Genomic DNA, 21,320 nt, shown 5'->3' with positions numbered 1-21,320 from the left:
AAGTCCATGGTATCATAGGAAAGATTCTAGCATGGATAAAGCAGTGACTGATTGGCAGGAGGCAAAAAGTGGGAATAAAGGGAGCCTTTTCTGGTTGGCTGTCAGTGACTAGTGCTATTCCACAGGGGTCCGTGTTGGGAGTAATTCTTTTTGCGTGGTATGTTAATGTTATGGATGATAGAATAAATTATTTTGTTGCCAAAATTTGCAGACAATATATGTGGAGAGGCAGGTAGTTTTGTGGAAGTAGAGAGGCTACAGAAGGACTTAGACATATTAGGAGAATGGGCAAAGAAGTGGCAGATTAAATACAGTGTCGTCAAGTGTATGGTCATGCACTTTGGTAAAAGAAATGAAAAAGTTGACTATTTTCTAAATGGAGAGAAAGTACAAAAAAACTGGAGTGCAAAGGGAATTGGGAGTCCTTGTGCAGGATTCCCTTAAGGTTAATTTGCAGGTTGAGTCTGTGGTGAGGAAGGCAAATGCAATGTTAGCATTCATTTAAAGAGGATTAGAATTTGAAGCAAGGATGTAATTTTGAGACCTTGTAAAGAAGCCTCACTTGGCGAATTGTGAGCAGTTTCAGGTCCTCTATCTTAGAAAGGATGTGCTGAAATTGGAAAAGTTTCAAAGGAGGTTCACAAAAATGATTCCATAATTGAACATCTTGTCATATGAAAAGTGTTTGATGGGTCTGGGCTTGTATTCACTAGAATTCAGAAGAATGAGGGGTGACCTCATTGAAACCTATCAGATGGTGAAAGGCATGATAGAGTGGATGTGGAGAGGATGTTTCTTATGGTGGGAGAGGTAAGACTAGAGGATACAGCCTCAAAATAAAGGAGTGTCTATTTAGAATGGAGATGAAAAAGAATTTCTTTAGCCAGACAATTGTGAATCTGTGGAAATCTATGCCACAGCCAGATGTGGAGGCCAAGTCTTTATGTATATTTAAGGCAAAGGTTGATAGATTCTTGATTGGTCAGGGCATGAAGGGATCCGGGGGTGGGGGTTAGAAGAGATTGGCTGGGAAAGTGGGAAAGTGGGAGACTGGGCTGGGAAAGCAGGAGATTGAGGCTGAGATGAAAAATGGATCAAAATGATGAAATGGCAGAGCAGACTTGATGGGCCAAATAGTCTAATTCTGCTTCTGTTTTACGGTCATATGGTCTTATTGTCATCCCATCAAAACTCATCAATAAGTTTCAAGACTTTGGCCATAATACCTTCTTGTGTAATTGGATCCTCAGTTTCCTCACTTGCAGACCCCAGTCAGTTCAGATTGGCAATGACATCTCCTCCACAATCACCATCAGCACAGGTGCATCACAAATGATTCTTTGCACACCACTGAGAATTCTTAGAGACAAGATTCACGAGCATTTGGAAAAGTATAGTCAGATTAAGGATAGTCAGCATGACCTTGGGAGGGGTAGGTCATGCCTCATGAGCCTGATTGATTTCTTTGTGGGTATGAGAAAGCAGATTGATGAAGGTATGTGGATTTTAGTAAGGGATTTGATAAAATTTTCTCCATGGTATCTCATTCAAAAAGTCAGGAGGCATGGGATACTGGGAAACTTGGCTGCGTGGATTAAGAATTAGCAAAGGATGGTTACAGATGAGAGTGTATTCTGCCTGGATGTTGGTGACCAGTGGTGTACTGTAGGATTCTGTTCTGGGATCTCTGTCTTTGTGATTTTTATAAATGACTTAGATGAGCAAGTGAAAGAGTGGGTTAGTAAGTTTGCAGATGACATGAAGGTTGGTGGTGTTGTGGATAGTGTAGAAGGTTGTTAAGCGTTACAATGGGACATTGATAGGATGTAGATCTGGGCTGGTAAGTGACTGGTAGAGGTCAAGCTGGAAAAGTGTGAAGTGATTCACTTTGGAAGGTTGAATTTGAAGGCAGAATGCAGGGTTAATGGCAGGATTCTTAGCAGATTGGAGAAACAGAGACATCTTGGGATCAATATCCATAGAACCCTCACAGTTGTGATGCAGGTTGATAAGAAAGCATATAGTGTGTTGGTCTTTATTAGAGGATGATTTAGTTCAAGAGCCGCAAGGTAATGTTGCAGCTCTATAAAACCCTGGTTAGACTACACCTGGAATATTGTTCTGGTTGCCTCACTAAAGGAAGAATGTGGAAGTTTTAGAGAGGGTGCAGAGATTTACCAGTAGGCTGCCTGTTTTGGAGAACATGTCTAATGAAGATGGGCTGATCAAGCTAGGGCTTTTCTCTTTGGAGCAAAGGAGAACAGGAGGTGACTTGACACAGGTGTATAAGATAATAAGAGGCATAGATCGAATGTGCAGTCAGCGCCTTCTCCTAAGGTGGAAATGACTAATACAAGGGAGCACAGTTTTAATGTGATGAAAGGAAACATGACCTCCTCTACTGTCGCAATGAGGCTAAACTCAGGTTCGAGCAGCAACGCCTTATATTCTGTCTGGGTAGCCTTCAACCTGATGGCATGAACATCAATTTCTCTAACTTCCATTCATGCCCCTCCTCCCCTTCTCTATTCCCCATCCCCTTTTCCTCCCTCACCTTATCTCATGGCCTGCCCATCACCTCCCTCTGGTGCTTCACCCCATTTAACTTTCTCCCATGGCTTTCTGTCCTCTCCTATCGGACTCCCCCTTCTCCAGCCCCGTTTCTCTTTCAGCAATCAACTTCCCAGCTCTTTACTTCACACCTCACCTTGTGTTTCTCCCTCCCCTCCCCCACCCACCTATTCTAACTCCTCATCTTTTTTTCTCCGGTCCTACTGAAGGATCTTGGCCTGAAATGTCGACTGTTCTTTTCCATAGATGCAGCTTGGCCTGCTGAGTTCCTGCAGCATTTTGTGTGTGTTACTTGGATTTCTGGCATCTGCAGATTTTCTCTTACAGAGGATGTCAGCGATAGTATTTTTTTACACAGAGGGTTGGACGCATAGAATGTACTGCTGGGGTATTGGCAGAGGCAGATACATTTGGGGCACTTAAGAGACTTTTAGATAGGCACATGGATGATAGAGAAATGGAGGGTTATTTGGAAGGGAGGGGTTAGGTTGATCTTAGAACAGGTTGAACGTTTAGCACAACATTGTTTGCTGGGGGGCCCATACAATGCTGTAATGTTCAATGTTCTATCTTTGTATCATCCACATACTTGGCTACAAAGTTATTAATTCCAGCATCCAGGTGATGAATATCAGGAATCATCACTGAGGGGTCAGCAGAGGAAATGGTGAGCAGAGAGCATGGGCATCAACATCTTAGAAGGCCTCTCTTGGGCCCAACACGTTGATATAACCATGAAGAAGACTGGCAGTGGCTATACTTCATTAGGAGTTAAGGAGGTTTCATATGTGACCTAGACTCTTGCAAATTTCTGCAAATGTACCATGGAGAGCATTCGGATGGTACATCACCACCTGGTTAGGAGACTCCAATTATCAGGTTTGTAAGAGGCCACAGGATGGTTGTAAACCCAGCCAGCTCCATCACAAGCACAATCCTCCCCACCATCAAGGACATTTTCAAAAGGCAGTGCCTCAAGAAGGGGTCATCCACCATTAAGGACCCTCGCCACCCAGATCATGCTCTCTTCTCATTACTCCCATTGGGGAGGAGGTACAGGAGCCTGCAGACCCGTACTCAAGGTTTTAGGAACAGCTTCTTCCCTCCACCATCAGATTTCTGAGCAGTCCATGAACACTTTCTCACCATTCCTCATTTGCATCTTATTTTTTTGACTTATATTAATTTTTATGTCCTCCACTGTAGTTTTGCCACAAAGCAACAGATTTCAGTGCATATGTTGGTGATAATAAACCTGATTCTGATTCTGGGAACAAAGATATCCCAAAACGTACATATTATATATACATCATTCCCAGAATGATTGAGAAGTTGCAGAACCTGGGCCTCTGTACCTCCCTCTGCAATTGGATCCTCAACTTCCTAACCAGAAGACCACAATCTGTGTGGATTGGTGATAACATATCCTCTTTGCTGGCAATCAACACTGGCACACCTCAGGGGAGTGTGCTTAGCCCTCTGCTGTACTCTCTGTATACACATGACTGTGTGGCTAGGCATAGCTCAAGTACCATCTACAAATTTGCTGACGATACAACCATTGTTGGTAGAATCTCAAGTGGTAACGAGAGGGCGTACAGGGAGTGAGATATGCCAACTAGTGGAAAGGTGTGGCAGTAATATCCTGGCACTCAAGGTCAGTAAGATGAAAGAGCTGATTGTGGACTTCAGGAAGGGTAAGATGAAGGAACACATACCAATCCTCATAGAGGGATCAGAAGTGGAGAGAGTGAGCAGCTTTAAGTTCCTTGCTGTCAAGATCTCTGAGGATCTAACCTGGTCCCAACACATTAATATAGTCATAAAGAAGGCAAAACAGCGGCTATACTTTATTAGGAGTTTGAAGAGATTTGGTATGTCAACAAATACACTCAAAAACTTCTATGGTTGTACTGTGGAGAGCATTCTGACAGGCTGCATCACTGTCCGGTATGGAGGGTCTACTGCACAGGACCGAAAGGAGCTGCAGAAGGTTGTAAATCTAGTCAGCTCCATCTTGGGCAGTAGCCTACAAAGTACCCAGGACATCTATAGGGAGCAGTGTCTCAGAAAGGCAGTGTCCATTATTAAAGACTCCAGCACCCAGGGCATGCCCTTTTCTCACTGTTACCATCAGGTAGGAGATACAGAAGCCTGAAGGCACACACTCAGCGATTCTGGAACAGCTTCTTCCCCTCTACCATCTGATTCCTAAATGGACTTTGAAGCTTTGGACACTGCCTCACTTTTTTAATATACAGTATTTATGTTTTTGCACATTTTTAAATAATCTATTCAATATATATAATTGATTTACTTGTTTATTTATTATTATGTTTTATTTTATTTATTATTCTTATTTTTTCTCTCTCCTATATTATGTATTGCATTGAACTGCTGCTGCTAAGTTAATACATGCTGGTGATAATAATTCTGATTCTGAAATAGATGCTGCTGTTGGTAGTGAGGTGTACATAACTCTGAGCCCCCACCATGTGTATCCAAGAATGTTTTGGGGAGTAAGGAAAGAATGTGCTGGGCCCCAAGTAAGATTTGTGTATCCTTCTTAGCCATTTCTCTGCATCTTGGTTCTCCAGACAGTACAACCTAAGAATAAGCAAACATCATCTCCTTCAGAGTAAAACAAATGAAAAGGAAATGGAAAGCTATTGTATGTGGTACCCTGTGTGCTGAGATCAGAGTCCGAGCTTGCATTACCTTTCTGATAGGTGGTAATAATATGCAAATCACAATCAGTCATTCCTGTTCCATCTTTCCTCCCATGAATGAGCAGAATGGCTGATCTAATGCAGGGGAAGGGTGCCTTCCCCCTTCCTTTCCAGTCCTGAAGAAAGGAAAGGTCTCAGCCCGAAACGTCGCCTGTTCATTAATTTCTATAGCTGCTGCCTGAGCCGCTGAGTTCCTCCAGCATTCTGTGGGTGTTGCTCTGGATTTCCAGCATCAGCAGAATTTCTTGTGTTTATGGTGTGATGCATTTCGGGCATCTTCAGCGATAGCAGCATTAAGTGTGACTAGTCACCATGATCAGGAAGTAGCAGATCACTGGAGAAGGTAAGTCTAGAGAAAAGAATATATAGGAGGAGTTCATGGTTCTTCTGAGATGGGAATGTGGTTACGCAATTCTAGTTCAGAACTGGAATTTATTTCATCTATGCAATTTTCTTATTTTATATCTGGTTTTATTGCCTCATCAGGGAATTTCATCCACCCACTAATTGGCAAGATTTAGATTTATTACCCTCAATAAAATTCATGTGTGTCTATGCACTGTGTGTTGTTTCCATGGAAAATCCCCATTTGGTAGTTCACTGCTTTTGAGTAATGTGTGGGAATCTTTTCCCCACAGAAGTTTAAGTTATAAATAGGCTGGCAATTGAGAACTGTTAAGCAAGCGACATGGGAGAGCCAAAGGTTTACAAGTATCAGTATCCATTCTTGTTAGCCCATCATGCCTGCTGGGGCTGAAGCTGGCCAGCACCTTTTGTCCTGGGCCAGTCTTTCAAGTTGTCCCCATGTGTAGTCCATCTTTGAAGATCCTTCCTTTCCCAGGAATGAGGGCTTCGGAGCTCCCATTGGTGCTTCTGTAGATCTGAGTTTTTACAGGATGGGGTTGCTAGCCCCATACCCAACCCTCTTCCTTTTGCAGCCAGGCTTGGGACCATCCATGGTGGAGTTCAGGACCCATTGGGAAAGTTTATTTGTAAAGAGTTACTTTATGTTTTAGGGTGAATCTGGGCAAAAGTGGGGGGAGGACAGTGGTAAATTGTCTTTTATAACCAAAATTCCAAAAACTGCAAATGGCGAAAATGTGAAATAAAAACAGAAAATGTTGGTAACATTCAGCAGGTAAGGCAGCATCTATGGAAAGAGAAACAGTTAATGTTTCAAGCTGACCATCTTTTTTTCAGTCCTAGGGTCTGTGTTTTACTGAGTTAACTGAACTTCCAGAATTACTTTGGAAAAGTGGCAGAGAAAGAATTGTTTCTCTGTTCCTTGGTTACCTTTCTCCAAGAGGGAGTAGTGAGGTTCCAGACAAACCCTCTTGGTCTGTAATTAGCAAGCAGATCTTTGCCAGGACTGTAATATTTCAAGAACACTGCTGACAAGCTGGTAGCAGCAACAACCCGTAGATAAGCCTAAATAAAAGTACAGCAGGGATAAACGGAGTGGCCATTGTTGGGAGTAGGCCTGTGGTGAGAGTAGAAGCAACAGGCTTTGGCTCATTCAGGCTTCGGTGAGAGCGGGCAGGTGGACTTCATTTTTGGTTTTTCTTTGCATTTTTTTGGGGAATAGTGAGCATGTCGGTAGGGTTAGTATTTTGCTCAGGGTGTCGGATGTGGGAATCTTCCAGTCTCTCAGATGGCCACATCTGCGCCAGGTGCACCGAGATGCACCTTGTGAGAGACTGCGTTAGGAATCTGGAGCTGCAGCTCGATGACCTACAGCTTACTTGAGGGAGTGAACAGGAGATAAAGAGGAGCTACAGAGAGTTAGTCACCCCGAGGCTGTAGGAGTTTGATAAGTGGGTGACTGTCAGGGAAGAGCTCAGATAGTGGAGAGCACCCCTGTGGCCATCCTCAGTAATCATTATCTCGTTTTGGATGCAGTTGAGGGGGATGACTTGATAGAGGAAGACCATGGCGATTGGGTCTCTGGTTCTGAGCCTGTTTCCATGGTGCAGAAGGGAAAGAAGAAGATGAGGAATGTGGTAGTCATAGGGGATTCCATAGTGAGGGGAACAGTCAGGAGGTTCTGTCAGCCCAATAGAGATACCGGCATGGTGTGTTGCTTCCCAGGTGCCAGGGTATGGGATGTCTCAGATTGGGTGCAGAGTATTCTGAAGGGAGAGGGTGAACAGCCAGAAGTCTTGGTACATGTTGGTACCGATGACATAGGTAGAAAAAGGGAGGAGGTCCTGAAGGGACAATTCAGGGAGTTGGGTAGGAAGTTGAAGAGCAGGACCTCTAGGGTAGTAATCTCAGGATTGCTGCCTGTGCCACGTGCTAGCGAGGGCAAGAATAGCATGATCAGGTGTATTACTGTGTGGCTGAGAGACTGGTGTAGGGGACAGGGCTTCAGATTCCTGGATCATTGGGGCCTCTTCTGGGGTAGGGACGACCTGTACACAAAGGACGGGTTACACCTGAACTCAAAGGGGTCCAATATCCTAGCGGGCACGTTTAATAGAGCTGTTAGGGAGGGTTTAAACTAATTTGGCAGGGGGATGGGAAACGGAGTGATAGGGTTCAGGAAGGGGAAAACAGAAATAAGTCAAAGATAGTGTGCAACAGAGATTATAGAAAGAACAGGTAGGAGATGAGACTTCATCACAGCCAGTGGCATGAGCTACAGGGCAATTGAGGCATGGTGCAGTTAAAACAGAAAGCAACAAATACTGGACTGAAAGTGTTACATTTGAATGCACGCAGTATAAGAAATAAAATGGGCGATCTCGAAACTCAGCTACAGATTGGCAAATATGACGTCGTGGCCATCTCTGAAATGACACTGGAGATATTGTAATGAGAGACACAGAGATGGCAGAGGAACTGATTGCGTATTTTGCATCAGTCTTCACAGTGGAAGACGTCTGCAGTATACTGGACATTCAAGAATGTCAGGGAAGTGAAGTTTGTGCAGTTAAAATTACGACTGAGAAGGTGCTCAGTGAGCACCTGAGAGTGGATAAATCTCCTGGACCTGATGGAATGCACCCTTGGGTTCTGAAGGAAGTGGCTGGAGAGATTGCAGAGGTATTAACAATGATCTTTCAAGAATCGATAGATTCTGGCATTGTACCCGATGACTGGAAAATTGCAAATGTTACTCTGGTATTTAAGAAGGTTGGGAGGCAGCAGAAAGGAAACTATAGACTTGATAGCTTGACTTCAGTGGTTGGGAAGTTGTTGGAGTTGATTGTTAGGGATGAGATTATGGAGTCCCTGGGGGTACATGATAAGATAGGCCAAAGCCAGCATGGTTTCCTGAAAGGAAAATCCTGCCTGACAAACCTACTGCAATTCTTTGCAGAAATTATAAGCAGGGTAGACAAAGGAGATGCAGAAGACGTGGTGTACTTGGATTTTCAGTAGGACTTTGATAAGGTGCAGCACATGTGACTGCTTAGCAAGATACGAGCCCATGGAATTACAGGGAAATTACTAGCATGGGTGGAGCAATGGCTGATTGGCAGAAAACAGAGAGTGGGAGTAAAGGGATCCTATTCTGGCTGGCTGCCGGTTACCAGTGGAGTTCCACAGGGGTCGGTGTTGGGACCGCTGCTTTTTACGATGTATGTCAATGATTTGGACTGTTGGATTAATGGATCTGTGGCTAAATTTACTGATGATACAAAGATAGGTGGAGGAATGGGTAGAGCTGAGGAAACAGAGAGCCTGTAGAGAGACTTAGATAGTTTTAGGGGAATGTGCAAGGAAGTGGCAAATGAAATACAATGCTGGAAAGTGTATGGTCATGCACTTTGGTGGAAGAAATAAGCTGGCAGACTATTATTTAGATGGGGAGAGAATTCAAAATGCAGAGATGCAAAGGGACTTGGGAGTCCTTGTGCAAGATACCCTAAAGATTAACCTCCAGGTTGAGTCAGTTGTGAAGAAGGTGAATTCAATGTTGGTATTCATTTCCAGAGGTATGGAATATAAGAGCAGGGATGTGATGTTGAGCCTCTATAAGGCACTCGTGAGACCACACTTGGAGTATTGTGTGCAGTTTTGGGCTCCTTATTTTAGAAAGGATATACTGATATTGGAGAGGGGTCAGAGAAGATTCATGAGAATGATTCCAGGAATGAAAGGGTTACTGTATGAGGAATGTCTGGTAGCTCTTGGGCTGTATTCCCCAGAGTTCAGGAGGATGAGGGGGAATCTCATTCCAAACATTAAAAGCCTTGAACAGATTAGATATGGCCAAGTTATTTCCCATGGTAGGGTAGTCTAGGATAAGAAGGCATGACTTTGTTATCTCTTCAGCAACCTCTCTCAGGACTCTGGGAAGTAGTCCATCTGGTCCAGGTGACTTACCACCTTAAGACCTTTCAGTTTGCCTAGCGCTTTTTCCTTTGTAATAGCAATGGCACTCACTCCTGCTCCCTGACTCACGGACCTCTGGAACACTACTAGTGCCTTCCACAGAGAAGCCTGATGCAAAGTACCCACTAAGTTTATCTGCAATTTCTTTGTTCCCCATCACTATCTCACCAGCATCATTTTCCATTGATCCAATATCAACTGTCACTTCCCTTTTATTCTTTATATAACTGAAAAAACTTTTGGAATCCTGCTTTATGTTATTGGCTATATTGCCCTCATATTTCATCTTTTCCCTTATAGCTTTTTTGTTGGCTGTTGTTAGATTTTAGAAGCTTCCCAATCATGCAACTTCCCCCACACTTTTGTTTCCTTATATGCCCTTACCTTGTTTTTTATGCAGTCCTTAACTTCCTTGGTCAGCCACGGTTGCCTAGTCATGCTATTTGAAAACAACTTCTGTGGGACGGACATACCTATCTTGTGCCTTGTGAACTATTCCCAGAAACTTCAGCTAACTCCGCTCTGCCTTCATCCCTGCCGGTATCCTCCTGCAATCCACCTGGGCAAGCTCCTCTCCCATGCCTCTGGAATTCCCTTTATTCCATTGCAATACTGATACATGTGATTTATGCTTCTCTCTCTCAAATTGCAGTATGAATTCAATCATAGTATGATTACTGACTCTAAGGGTTCCTTTACATTGAGCTCCCCAGTAAGATCTGGGCTATTACACAATATCCAATCAAAGATAGTCTTTCTCTAGTAGGCTCAAACACAGGCTACTCTAAAAAGCCATCTCATAGATATTGAACAAATTTCCTCTCTTCCTAATTCCCTTGCATATTGAAATCCCCCATCACAATTGCGACATTACTCTTATTACATGACTTTTCCAGCTCCCTTTGCAAACTCAGCCCCACATCTTGGCTACTATTTGGAGGCCTATATATGATTCCTGTAATGTTTTTTTTAGCCCTTGCAGTTGCTTAACTCCACCACAAAGAATTAGCATTCTCTGACCCTATGTCTCTTCTTTCTAAAGACGTAATTCCATCTCTTACCAACCTAAGGCTAACACCTATGCCTTTCCTGCCTGTCCTTTCGATACAAAGTATATCCTTTGATGTTAAGCTCCCATCTATGGCCTTCTTTCAGCCAGGACTCAGTGATGCCCACCATGTCATACCCACCAATTTCTAATTGTGCCACAAGTTTGTCCATCTTGTTCTAAAGGCTACACACATTTAAACATAGCACCTTCAGTCCTGCATTCATTGCCCTTTTGAATTTTGCTTCTGTGGTGCAAATTAATTCTTTGTTCTGTCTGTATTTGAACCCAATCTTTGTGTTCTCCTTTCTTACATTCATGTTAGATCCATCATCTAGTTGTAAATCTGCTGGCTCATTCTCAGCTCTATCATACTGGTTCCCATCTCCCTGCCATATTAGTTTAAACCACTCCCAACAGCTCCAGTAAACCTATCCACAAGAATAACGGTCCCCCTCAGATTTAAGTGCAACCCATCCCTTTTGGACCCAGAAGAGGTCCCAATTATCCAGAAATTTGAATCCTTGCCCCCTGCCCTGATTCTTCAGCCACACATTTATCTGCCTTCTCATTCTATTTCTAAGATTGTAATTGTACCAATTAATTTTCATCAATAAATCATTATTATGTAATATAAACCCACTTCAGTGCTTTCAAAAGCAATGACTATAATATTTATATGTTAGTTGTCTCTTAATAACTGGCTGACTTGTAACCAATAGATACTCAAGCGATTGTTCGGAGCTGACAATGGATGAAACGAATGTGACAAAAAGGAAGATTGACTCAGAGAAGAACAGGAGCCTAGAAACCACTGAAACAGAGTTGGAATTCAAACAGAATAAAGCGACAAGTGTAGCTTTACAGAAAGAGGTAAGTATACTTTCCAAGCATATTCGTGGAAGTGCTCTGACTTTATTTAGAATCTTGTGCAACTGATGCATAATTGATTCTTCTTAGCTAGTCAACCTATTTTATTCAAGCAATGAAATTATTGTAATGTTGATTCTTTGAAAAATATAAAATATAATTAAAATGATGTTGCCACCTTATTCAAAATTGTTACTTTCTATATATTGATCAATTTCCAACTCATGTTTTCAGCATAGATAAGGAAGATATCATTTTTAAATTGGCTAACTATCAATGCAGGAAAATGTTACATCATATAAAATTATTTTTCCTCTTGCTCAAGTAAGTCCAGAAAACCACTTGGGTTTTGATAATGCTATTTCTGAAAAACACTTTGAATTTTCATACTTTTACCAGTTTTACTAATTTCTGTGATAAGTTTCAAAGTTTCATAATCCCAATGAGATCTATTTCAATTAACTTAAATCTTGAATCCACCCATATCAGTCTTACAGCCCTTTCTGCAGGCTATCTTGACTTGAATGTCAATACCTATGTTGCCTTGGAAACCAAAAATAAAGTCCAAAATGAGAACTGTCCAGTACACTTTAATATTTTAAAATTAATTTTCCAATGTAGTTCAACACTTTCTTTATTGTCACTCCACATTGATAATAAGTAAAAAATCTGCTATTGGATCTTAGATTACATGCAATTTTATTAGTTATTTTAAAACCATTATCATCAATGGTATAATGTATATGCATAAAAAATAATCTATTCTTCCAAAGTTCACTAATTAATATTAACTTATGCTTGCCACATTTTATGCTCTTATGGATTTTAATTATCTCCTTTACAAGATCCGTAGCAGTTTCTTCCAATCCCGTACCATTACACTCCTAATACTCCTGTTTCTAATATGGTCTGCACATTGGCCTTATCTGAATTAAATTTCTAAATTGGTGTTTGGATGATAACCTAGCATCCAAACAAAGTTGAATTACACTTAAGTACACTCATAAAATCATTTTTTGTCAATGATATGTCAACAAATTGAGCTAGGTTGTTTTTATTCCAAAGGTTGTAACAACCAGTGATCTTTGGTGGTATGTCCAAGGTTAGCTTATGTGTGTATTCAGAAGAGAAGTGAGTGACATATGTGGGTGCAGCATGCTGAAGCACACAGAGCTCAGATTGCAAATAGATAATACACACCACCCATTGCTACATATCACTTCATACGCATCACCCATTTATCAATCTTATTACAGGTAAAAAATACACAGGATGCTTGTCAGAAGCAGGCCACTGGAAGGCTTTCTTCCTTTCAAGTACTTGATTAGAAGGTAGTATGGATCTGATACCTTCTGTTAAAAAAGTAGGATCCAATGGATGGCTGGAAGAAACCTGCACCCTCTTCCATATCCTTCCTGTAGTGAGATGAACAGAACTCAACACAATACTCCAAAGTGTAGTCTAACCAGAGTTTTATAGCACTGCAGCCTCATCCTGTAGCTGTTGAACTCTTGCTTAATGAAGGCCAACATACCATATAACTTCTTAACCACACTAACATCTTGTGCAGAAACTTTAAAGTACCTATGGCTGTGAGCCCCAAGATCCCCCGTTCCTCTAAGCTGCCAACAATCCTGCCACAAACCCTGCTTCTTTTAATTTTTGATAAATGATTTGATCTCAGTTGAGAGAGAATAATTTTAAAAATCTCCAGATCATTGCTAAATTGTGAAAGGGTTTGTAAGGTACCCCAGGCATTCATGAACTGAAAAAGTACAATTTAATTTAATAAATGGCAAAATAATAAAAAGACTTGAAATTAAAATTAGCAGTATATAATATTTTTAATCTTTATACATGATATTGGTCTTCTAATTGCAATGGCAAATATATATATTTTTTGTTATCTATGGGTATACATATTTATCGTGCAATGCACCATGACAATTTAAAATATTTCCTGTTTAATCAGAGTAACCTCAATGTATGAGCTATTGACAAAGTGAGCTAAATGGCTTTTGTTCCTTCCATATTTTCTACATAAAACTTTTTTCTTTGTTCATGTAAAGGTTGGCTTGATTAGTGGTATCAGTCTCATTGTAGGGACTATGATTGGCTCAGGAATTTTTATATCACCTTCATCTGTCTTAACCAATACTGGAGCGGTGGGCCCTTGTTTGATTATCTGGGCAGCTTGTGGAGTCCTGGCAACAATGGGTAAGTAACTGGTAACATTTTATTAAAATTTATTTTTGAAAGATAATTTCTAATAGAAATTTGCAGCATTGAAAAGAAGATTACTTTGCACATCATGTCTATGCCATTCAAAAAAGCTGTTTTGGTTGATTACATTTCTCAGTTCTCCCTACTCATATGGCCTACAAGCCTTTGACTGATACATCAGCTACATTTAAAAATTGTCTTGATGTTTTTGTTCAGGAACTGAGTTCCAGGCTCCATTACCCTTTGGATGAAAAAACCATCTTCTTCTGCATACTAGTACTACAAAAAGTCAATCATCCTAGCCCAAACAGCTGAAGAAAATTATAAATGGCATGGAAAGCATTGACAACCTGCATGATTGATAGTTTTATACCTTCTACAGAGATAAAGTAATGCACAAAACAAACTATCTGAAAAAAAACCCCATTAACTAAGAATGAATACTTTCCATAAGACATAGGAACAGAATTAGGCCATCTGGCCCATTGAGTCTGCTCCGCCATTCAATCATGGCTGATCCTTTTTTTTTCTTCTCCTCAACCCCATTTCCTGGCCTTCTCCCCGTAGCCTTTGATGCCATGTCCAGTCAAGAGCCTATCAATCTCTGCCTTAAATACACCCAACGGCCTGGCCTCCTCAGCTGCATGTGTTAACAAATTTACCATCCTTTGGATAAAGACGTTGCTTTTAAACAATTAAGGTAACTCTCACACTAAATTTTGGAACTTCCATTACTAGTTTCTTGCTTTCAATCATAAATGAATTGTACAAAAATTTAAAGAGCTTAAATGATATTGTCTTCTAATTAGCTCAAAAATTCCAATTAACCAATGCTTTTGCTCTTGCGGTTCTTAAACCCATTTCTCTAGTACTGAGGGAATCTAAATTACAGAAAAACTTACTTATGAATACTAACCTAATGCAGTATTCTCAGAATTGAATAAAAATATAACACCGGACAACAAATTTTTTTGGAAGTGTTGTTTCCTCAGAATTCTCTTTGTTTATGATAGACAGCTTGAAGCTGAATACAAATATAATGCCAGACTACTTGTATCAAATGGTTCATTTATTATCAGAGAATGTATACAATATACAACCTGAAATTCTTACTCTTTGTAGACATCCACGATAAAATAAGAGCCCCAAACTTCCCTTTTCCCTCTCCCCCATACAAACTCCCCGCTCCACCCCTCCCATTTTGGCAGAAGGTGTCAGTGTCTATCACCCACCAAGCAATAGCAAAGCCCCCAAAGAGGTTTGTAGTCAACATAAAACTATTGTTTATCTGACAGTTCGATATGCCACAGGCTTTCACTCTTACTAACAAGGGACAAAAAGATGTCACCCGTTTCACAGCGAAAGGGGAGACAAACAGTCGCTGCTGCAATCTTACAATCTGCCACATCACTTTTAATTCTGAGGTTCTCTGATTTGAGAATCGGCAGCAAACTCTCCCCACCATCGAGAGAAAGAGAGAGGGCGATCCCTCGTCCACTGTGAAATCCTGGTGTTTCTTCTCCCAGGCCACAGGGCTGAACCCCATAGGTGCCATCTTCCAGGCTGCACCTGAAGAATATTGGAAAAATGGCCGGTCGGTGAGCTTCAAGACCAGGAACTCATCTGGCATGAAAAACTGCAGTTTGAGTGCTGTGGCAGATCAATGACTTTGACAGAACCACAGCCACCTTGAAAGGGAAAGAAAAAGAGATATTAAAGAAAGGAATTTAAGCTGCTTGCTCAGATGAGCTCAAAGAAGCAGCAATTTGGCACCACCTTAGCTCCACCCCCACATAGGAATTTGGAGAAACCAGAAATTAACTTTTATTGAATATAAGGCTGATGCTTTGCAATAATTCAACTAAGCTAAAAATGACCTGTTGAAGATTTTTGTTTGTACTCTGTGTCCTGAGGTGTCTTGCTTAAATATCCAACAATAATCAACCAGCACTGATGGATTCCAGTTGCCCTGATACCATTTCTCCATGACTGCAATGTTTTGGTGAAAATTTTCACCATGCTCATCTCTGAGTAGTAAGATACAGTAGATGACACATTGCACTTCATAGTCTGTATACTTGAAACATGTTGTCAACCAGTTTGCACATAGTTCGGTGCTCTGTAGTTGCCCAGAAAATTTTCAACAGCATCCTTGAATGCCTTGCGTGTGATTTTCTCCGGTCCCACTAGAAGTTCTTTGAATTGCCTGTCATTAATGACCTGTTTGATTTATGGACCAACAAAAATGCCTTCCTTAATCTTGGCAACAGTTACTCTGGGAAACATCTGTCCCAAATATTAAAATCCTTCACAGAAATGTATAGCTTTTCTGAAACCTGTCCTGCCATGCAGCATCTGTCCTGCCTAGGCGTGCCCACGCATGCCTGGACAAGGCAGAAAATATTTCACCTTACATTGCAGGCAACATTTTAATTGATTTGAATTATAAAGTGAAATTACAAATATAGGCTACTTAAAAAAAAATGGTGTGTGATAGGGAAATTCCATGATGATTTTCATGATCAGCAGCCCAAAACCCATAAGCTATCCATAAGTACCCAAAACTATTTAGGATGCAAAATCTTTGTTATCCAATGTAATTAATCGGGTGAATTATAATTTGGCAATATAAAAACTTCAAAAAGTTCAGTTAATAATTAATCACTTTAAACTATTTATATCCTGGTAATAATTCAACCTTTTTCAAAGCTATCAATAACCTGGAAGTATTGTAAGGGTATTTTAAACGGACTTTATTTTTTCTGTGAGCAGTTCCCTCTTTCATCTTTTGACCCATGAACTAACAATCTATACTAACCCACATTTTCATATAACATTGCAAGGAACATGAGTTTGATAAATAAATTCTAGCTTTAGGGAAAATTCTCATGTGATTGCCATCTAGATATGCAGAGCTCTGTTCCATGTCTGGCTGGTGTGTGATTGGAAATTCTGTATAGATAGTGATATTATCATCATAATGCTCTTTTCATTATTGATGTTTGAGATTATATAATAGGAAAATGGGTAGCTGCATTAAACTATATTAGGGGTGCTGAACCTATGGCACGTCTGCTCAGGATGATGCACATAAAAGTTTTGTTGATGCTTAGTAAGCAGTGCTGCCCCTTGGTTCTTTAGACCCCACCTATAATAAAAAGGCAGATAATCAGTATCTTTAGTGCTAAATGAAGCAACAAATGGTTTTTTACAACCTGAGAGCAGTGACGTGATTTCACAAGAAACCTCTCAGACCGGTTTAGGAAGTGTTTCCAAGAACATGTGATGTTGGATATGTTCTGAAATCCTCTCAGAGCTGGTGTACATATCAGTATTTTGATAGAAAATGGCTACAAAAAGTATTATTTAGAAATTACATTATGTTTAAATTGTCTTTTTAAAAGATTAATATTAATAACTTTTGAACAGGTTTTCTAAAATGCTCTATTTATTTCAATCTGTCTCTTTTATTAATGAATACACATAAGTAGGCAACAGGACTTATCCTTTTCCCTTAAAGTCCATAAGTATTGTTACTAATTCATTAATTATTGATGGTTTCTGCTCAAAATTAACATGGCATGCTAAAGAGTTTTTTAGAATATTATCACTAATTTGGGCACACACTGTCAAAAAGGTTTGCAGCCCTGATATAGCCTGTATACATTATAGGTGTTATACACACAGTGTGGGAGGGGGAGTGTGGAAATGAATGAATAGGATAGTGGGATGGGCTACTAATCAAACAATTTTCTTTAACCTGGAACTTCTTAGGCATTATTTCGTCATGTTTCTGCCTTGTGCTTGTAGATAGTGCAGAGGTTTTGGAGCATCAAGAGGTGAGTCATGTGCAATAGAATATCTAGTCTTTCACCAGCTCTAGTATCACTTTTGGTGAATGGTGAACCCAGGCTAATGCTTTTGTAAAGTGCATTCAAAAATGAGTGTAATTAACTCATACAGAATTCAAATTAGCTCAAAATTCCCAGTGAACCAATTCTCTTTCTGTTATAGTTCATAACAAACTCATTTCTGTGCTAGTGGTGTGGCAGACTCCTCAAAGATCTCCCGAAAACCAATTAGTAGAATATTCTCTGAGATATGAGATATTAGGGTTAAATCCAGAGCTATCCCTGGATTACTCCGCGCGCTAAATGCTACTGAGGATAGAAATAGGATAGGGTAGAGGATTTTGTGTGTCTGAGCAGCTGATGCAGGAGGGAGTAATTCTTATACTGTCAGGATCTCTTCCAGGACAGAGGCAGACAGGTTGCACCTGAAATGGAGGGGATCCCATATCCTGGCAGACAGATCTGTTAATGTTACTTGGGAAGGTTTAAACTAATCTGGTAGCAGTGTGGGACCTAAAGCAGAGAGAGAATTGAGACAAATATAGAAGTTAAAGTGAGGAGATTTAGTAGGCAGGACAGGGAGCCAGGGAGGTCTGAAAGGTTAAACTATATTTATTTTAAAGCAAGAGGCCTGAGTGGTAAGGAAGGTAAATGTAGTGCATGGATTGGTCCACAGCATTGGATTATTATAGTTATTTCAGAAACAAGAATAAGAGATGGAAAAACAACCAGCTTGAATATTTTGGGGTACGAATGCCATAGCTGTGATACAAGAGGGGGTAAGAGAGAAAGGGGAGTTAGTTCTTTGAATATGGAGAACATCATGACATCACTTAGAGAGGATATTCCTGTGGGAACATCCATGGGGGCTATAAGGATTGAATTAGAAATCAGAAGAGGTTGATCAGTTTTATTAAGATTGTACTCTTGGCTTACAGCTTCAATGAGCCAGTTTCAATCCTGACTTTTGATGTTGTCTGGGTGGAAGTTGCGCCTTCTCCCAGTGACCCCATGGATCCCTTCCAGGGACTCTGGTTTCATCCCACGTCTCAAAGATGTGCACATTGATAGACTAATTGTTATTTATTAATTGCCCCTAGTGGAAGAGAATGGTTGAAAATTGAGAGAATAATATCAATTAGGACAGGATTAGTGTAAAAATGAGTGATGGTTAACATGGATTTAGTGGGCTGAATGGTCTCTTTCTGTGTTGTATCTCTCTTACATATGTTCCTGTTGGAGTAAAGGGTGAGGCTGACAGGATTAGGGAAATCTAGCTGACGAGGGCTATTGAGGCCTTGGTCAGGAAAAAGGAAACCTATGTCAGGTATAGGCAGTTGGGACCAAGGAAAATCTTTAAGGAATTTAAAGGGTCTGGGAGTACACAAGAGGGGAATCAGGAAGGAAAGATAGAATTGGAAGATAAGGTAAAGGAGAATCCGAAGAGTATATTACATTGGAACAAAAAAGGGTAACTAGGGAGAGAATAGATTCCCTTAAGGATTAACGTGGCTGTCTTTGTCTGGAGCTACAGGAGATGAATACGGTCTTAAATGAATATTTCTCATCTGGATTTACTATGGAGGAAGTCATAGAAACTAGGGAATTCTGGAAAGAAAATAGTGATATCTTGAAACATAACCAAATTTCAAATGCAGAGCTAATGGCAGTCTTAAAGTCACATAGTGGATATGTCCCCAGGGCCTGACCAAATATAACCAAGGATATTGTTGGAAGGGAGGAAATAAGTGGCTTGGTCTCGGGCTACATTTGTATTGTCTGTAGCCACAGGTGATGTAATGGAAGAGTGGAGGGTGGCTAATGTTATGCCTTTATTTCAAAGCAGCTGCAAGGACAAGCAGAGATCAGTTCAGTCAGCCTAACATCAGTGATGGAAAGGGTACTGGTGGGGATTCTGAGACAGAATCTAGCTGCATTTTGAAAGGCAAAGCCTGATTAGAGGTAGTCAAGTTTGTCTTTACGCATGAGAAATGGGGCCTCATGAATTTGATTGAGTGTTTGTTTTAAGAGGTCACCATGAGAATTGACAAGGGCAGGGCAGCAGATGCTGTCTTTATGGACTTTAACAAGATCGTTGCCAAGATCCTGCATAGTACTTTGGTCTGTAAAGTTAGATTACATGGGATCTTGGATGAGCTAGGCAATTGATCACAAAATTCACTTGGTAGCAGGAGTCAGGTTGCTGTTGCAGGTTGCAGCTTACTGTTGGTTTTCAGATTGGAGACATGTGGCCAACAATGCACTGCAGGGATCAGTACTTGGGCCAATGTTATTTGCCATAGACATCAATGATTTGAGTAAGAAATTAGTAAACTGTTGGTAATTCTAAGATCGGTAGTGTGGTGGACAGTAAAGAAGGTTATCCAAGATTAATACATCATCTAGGTCAACTGGGAAAGTAGGCTAAGGAATGGCAGCTGGATTTTAATTTAGGCAAGTGCAAATAATCCATGGAAGGGCTGACGCAGTAAATAGCAGGGCACTGGAAAGCGTTGCAGAACAGAGTGGCCTAAGGGCACAAGTACATATTTTTCTGAAAGCGGAGACACGGGTAGATAGGGTGGTGAACAAGGTGTTTGCTATGTTTTCCTTCACCAGTCAGGGCATTGAGTGCAAGAGCTGGGATTTCATCTTACAATGTATGAGACACTGGTGAAATCAAACTTGGATTATTGCATGCAGTTCCAGTCAGCCAACTATAGGAAGGATATTTTTAAGCAAGAAGTGATGTTGAAAATGTTTACAAGAATATTATCAGAGCTGGAGAGACTGATAATATTTTCCCTGCAGCATAAGAGGCTAAGAGGGTAACATTATAGAGTATATAAATAATGACAGGCATAGATAAGGTGAACAGTCAGTCTTTTTTCCTAGGGTTGGGATGTCTAAAACTACTGATCATAGATTTAAAGTGTGAGGGAAAATTTCAAAGGGCAAATATTTCCACTCGGGGGGTAGTGTCCCAGAGTGGGTACAATAAATTGTTTAAAAGACATTTAGACATGTACCGTACATGACAGGAAAGGTTTAGAGGAAAATGGTCAAAATGCAGGCAAATAGGACGAGTTTATGTTGGCAACTTGGTTGCCATGGATGCTTTGGCTGAAGGGCCCGTTTCTTGGTTGTATAACCTTATGACACTAAACTTCCAATGATTTGATCAGGATGCTATGTTAAAATTGACTTGGTATCTACTTTTTATCCCAAATATTTTAACTTAATGTCACCAATGGAGTCATTGAAATCCTATGAGATAAATTACCTCAAAGACCTCATAAGTGAGGTGATTTTATCTCTTGATATCTGTACATAAAGATAAATGATAATGTGCTACACTGATCTACTTTACAGTAATTAATATTGTTATTGTGCTGTAGTAATAGAAAAACTAGTAAGAATTAAATTCTCAATCTTTGAATATAAGAAATAGAAGAGGAATAGGTCTCTGCTGCTGCATACCTACTCAATAAGATTATAGCTAACCTTTTACCTCTGTTTCTGTGGTGAACTACATATACCTGTCTGGACTGCTGCTGTGGCTCCTCCCACAGACCCCTGCTGACTGCTCCTGTGGCTCCTCCCACAGACCCCTGTATAAAGGCGATTGGGGCCTGAGCCCGGCCTCATTCTCCAGGATGTAGTGTTGTTCATTCTTCCAGTCAATAA

At 40.6% G+C, this 21,320-nt stretch overlaps 1 protein-coding gene across 1 annotated transcript in view; it reads left to right on the top strand.

Moving 5' to 3' along the window:
* Window positions 1-21,320, top strand: part of slc7a9 (solute carrier family 7 member 9) — a 79,096-nt gene that overhangs the window by 8,553 nt on the left and 49,223 nt on the right. The window contains exons 2-3 of the mRNA XM_073070145.1: window positions 11,412-11,562; window positions 13,629-13,776. Of these exons, the coding sequence (XP_072926246.1) occupies window positions 11,440-11,562; window positions 13,629-13,776 (271 nt within the window). The 5' untranslated portion in view covers window positions 11,412-11,439. The remainder of the gene's footprint in view (window positions 1-11,411; window positions 11,563-13,628; window positions 13,777-21,320) is intronic.

Source organism: Hemitrygon akajei, chromosome 17 (assembly GCF_048418815.1).
Source record: "Hemitrygon akajei chromosome 17, sHemAka1.3, whole genome shotgun sequence".
Lineage (NCBI taxonomy): Eukaryota > Metazoa > Chordata > Chondrichthyes > Myliobatiformes > Dasyatidae > Hemitrygon > Hemitrygon akajei.
The sequence above is the reverse complement of the archived record's forward strand: the minus strand, read 5'-3'. Positions and strand labels throughout refer to the sequence as shown.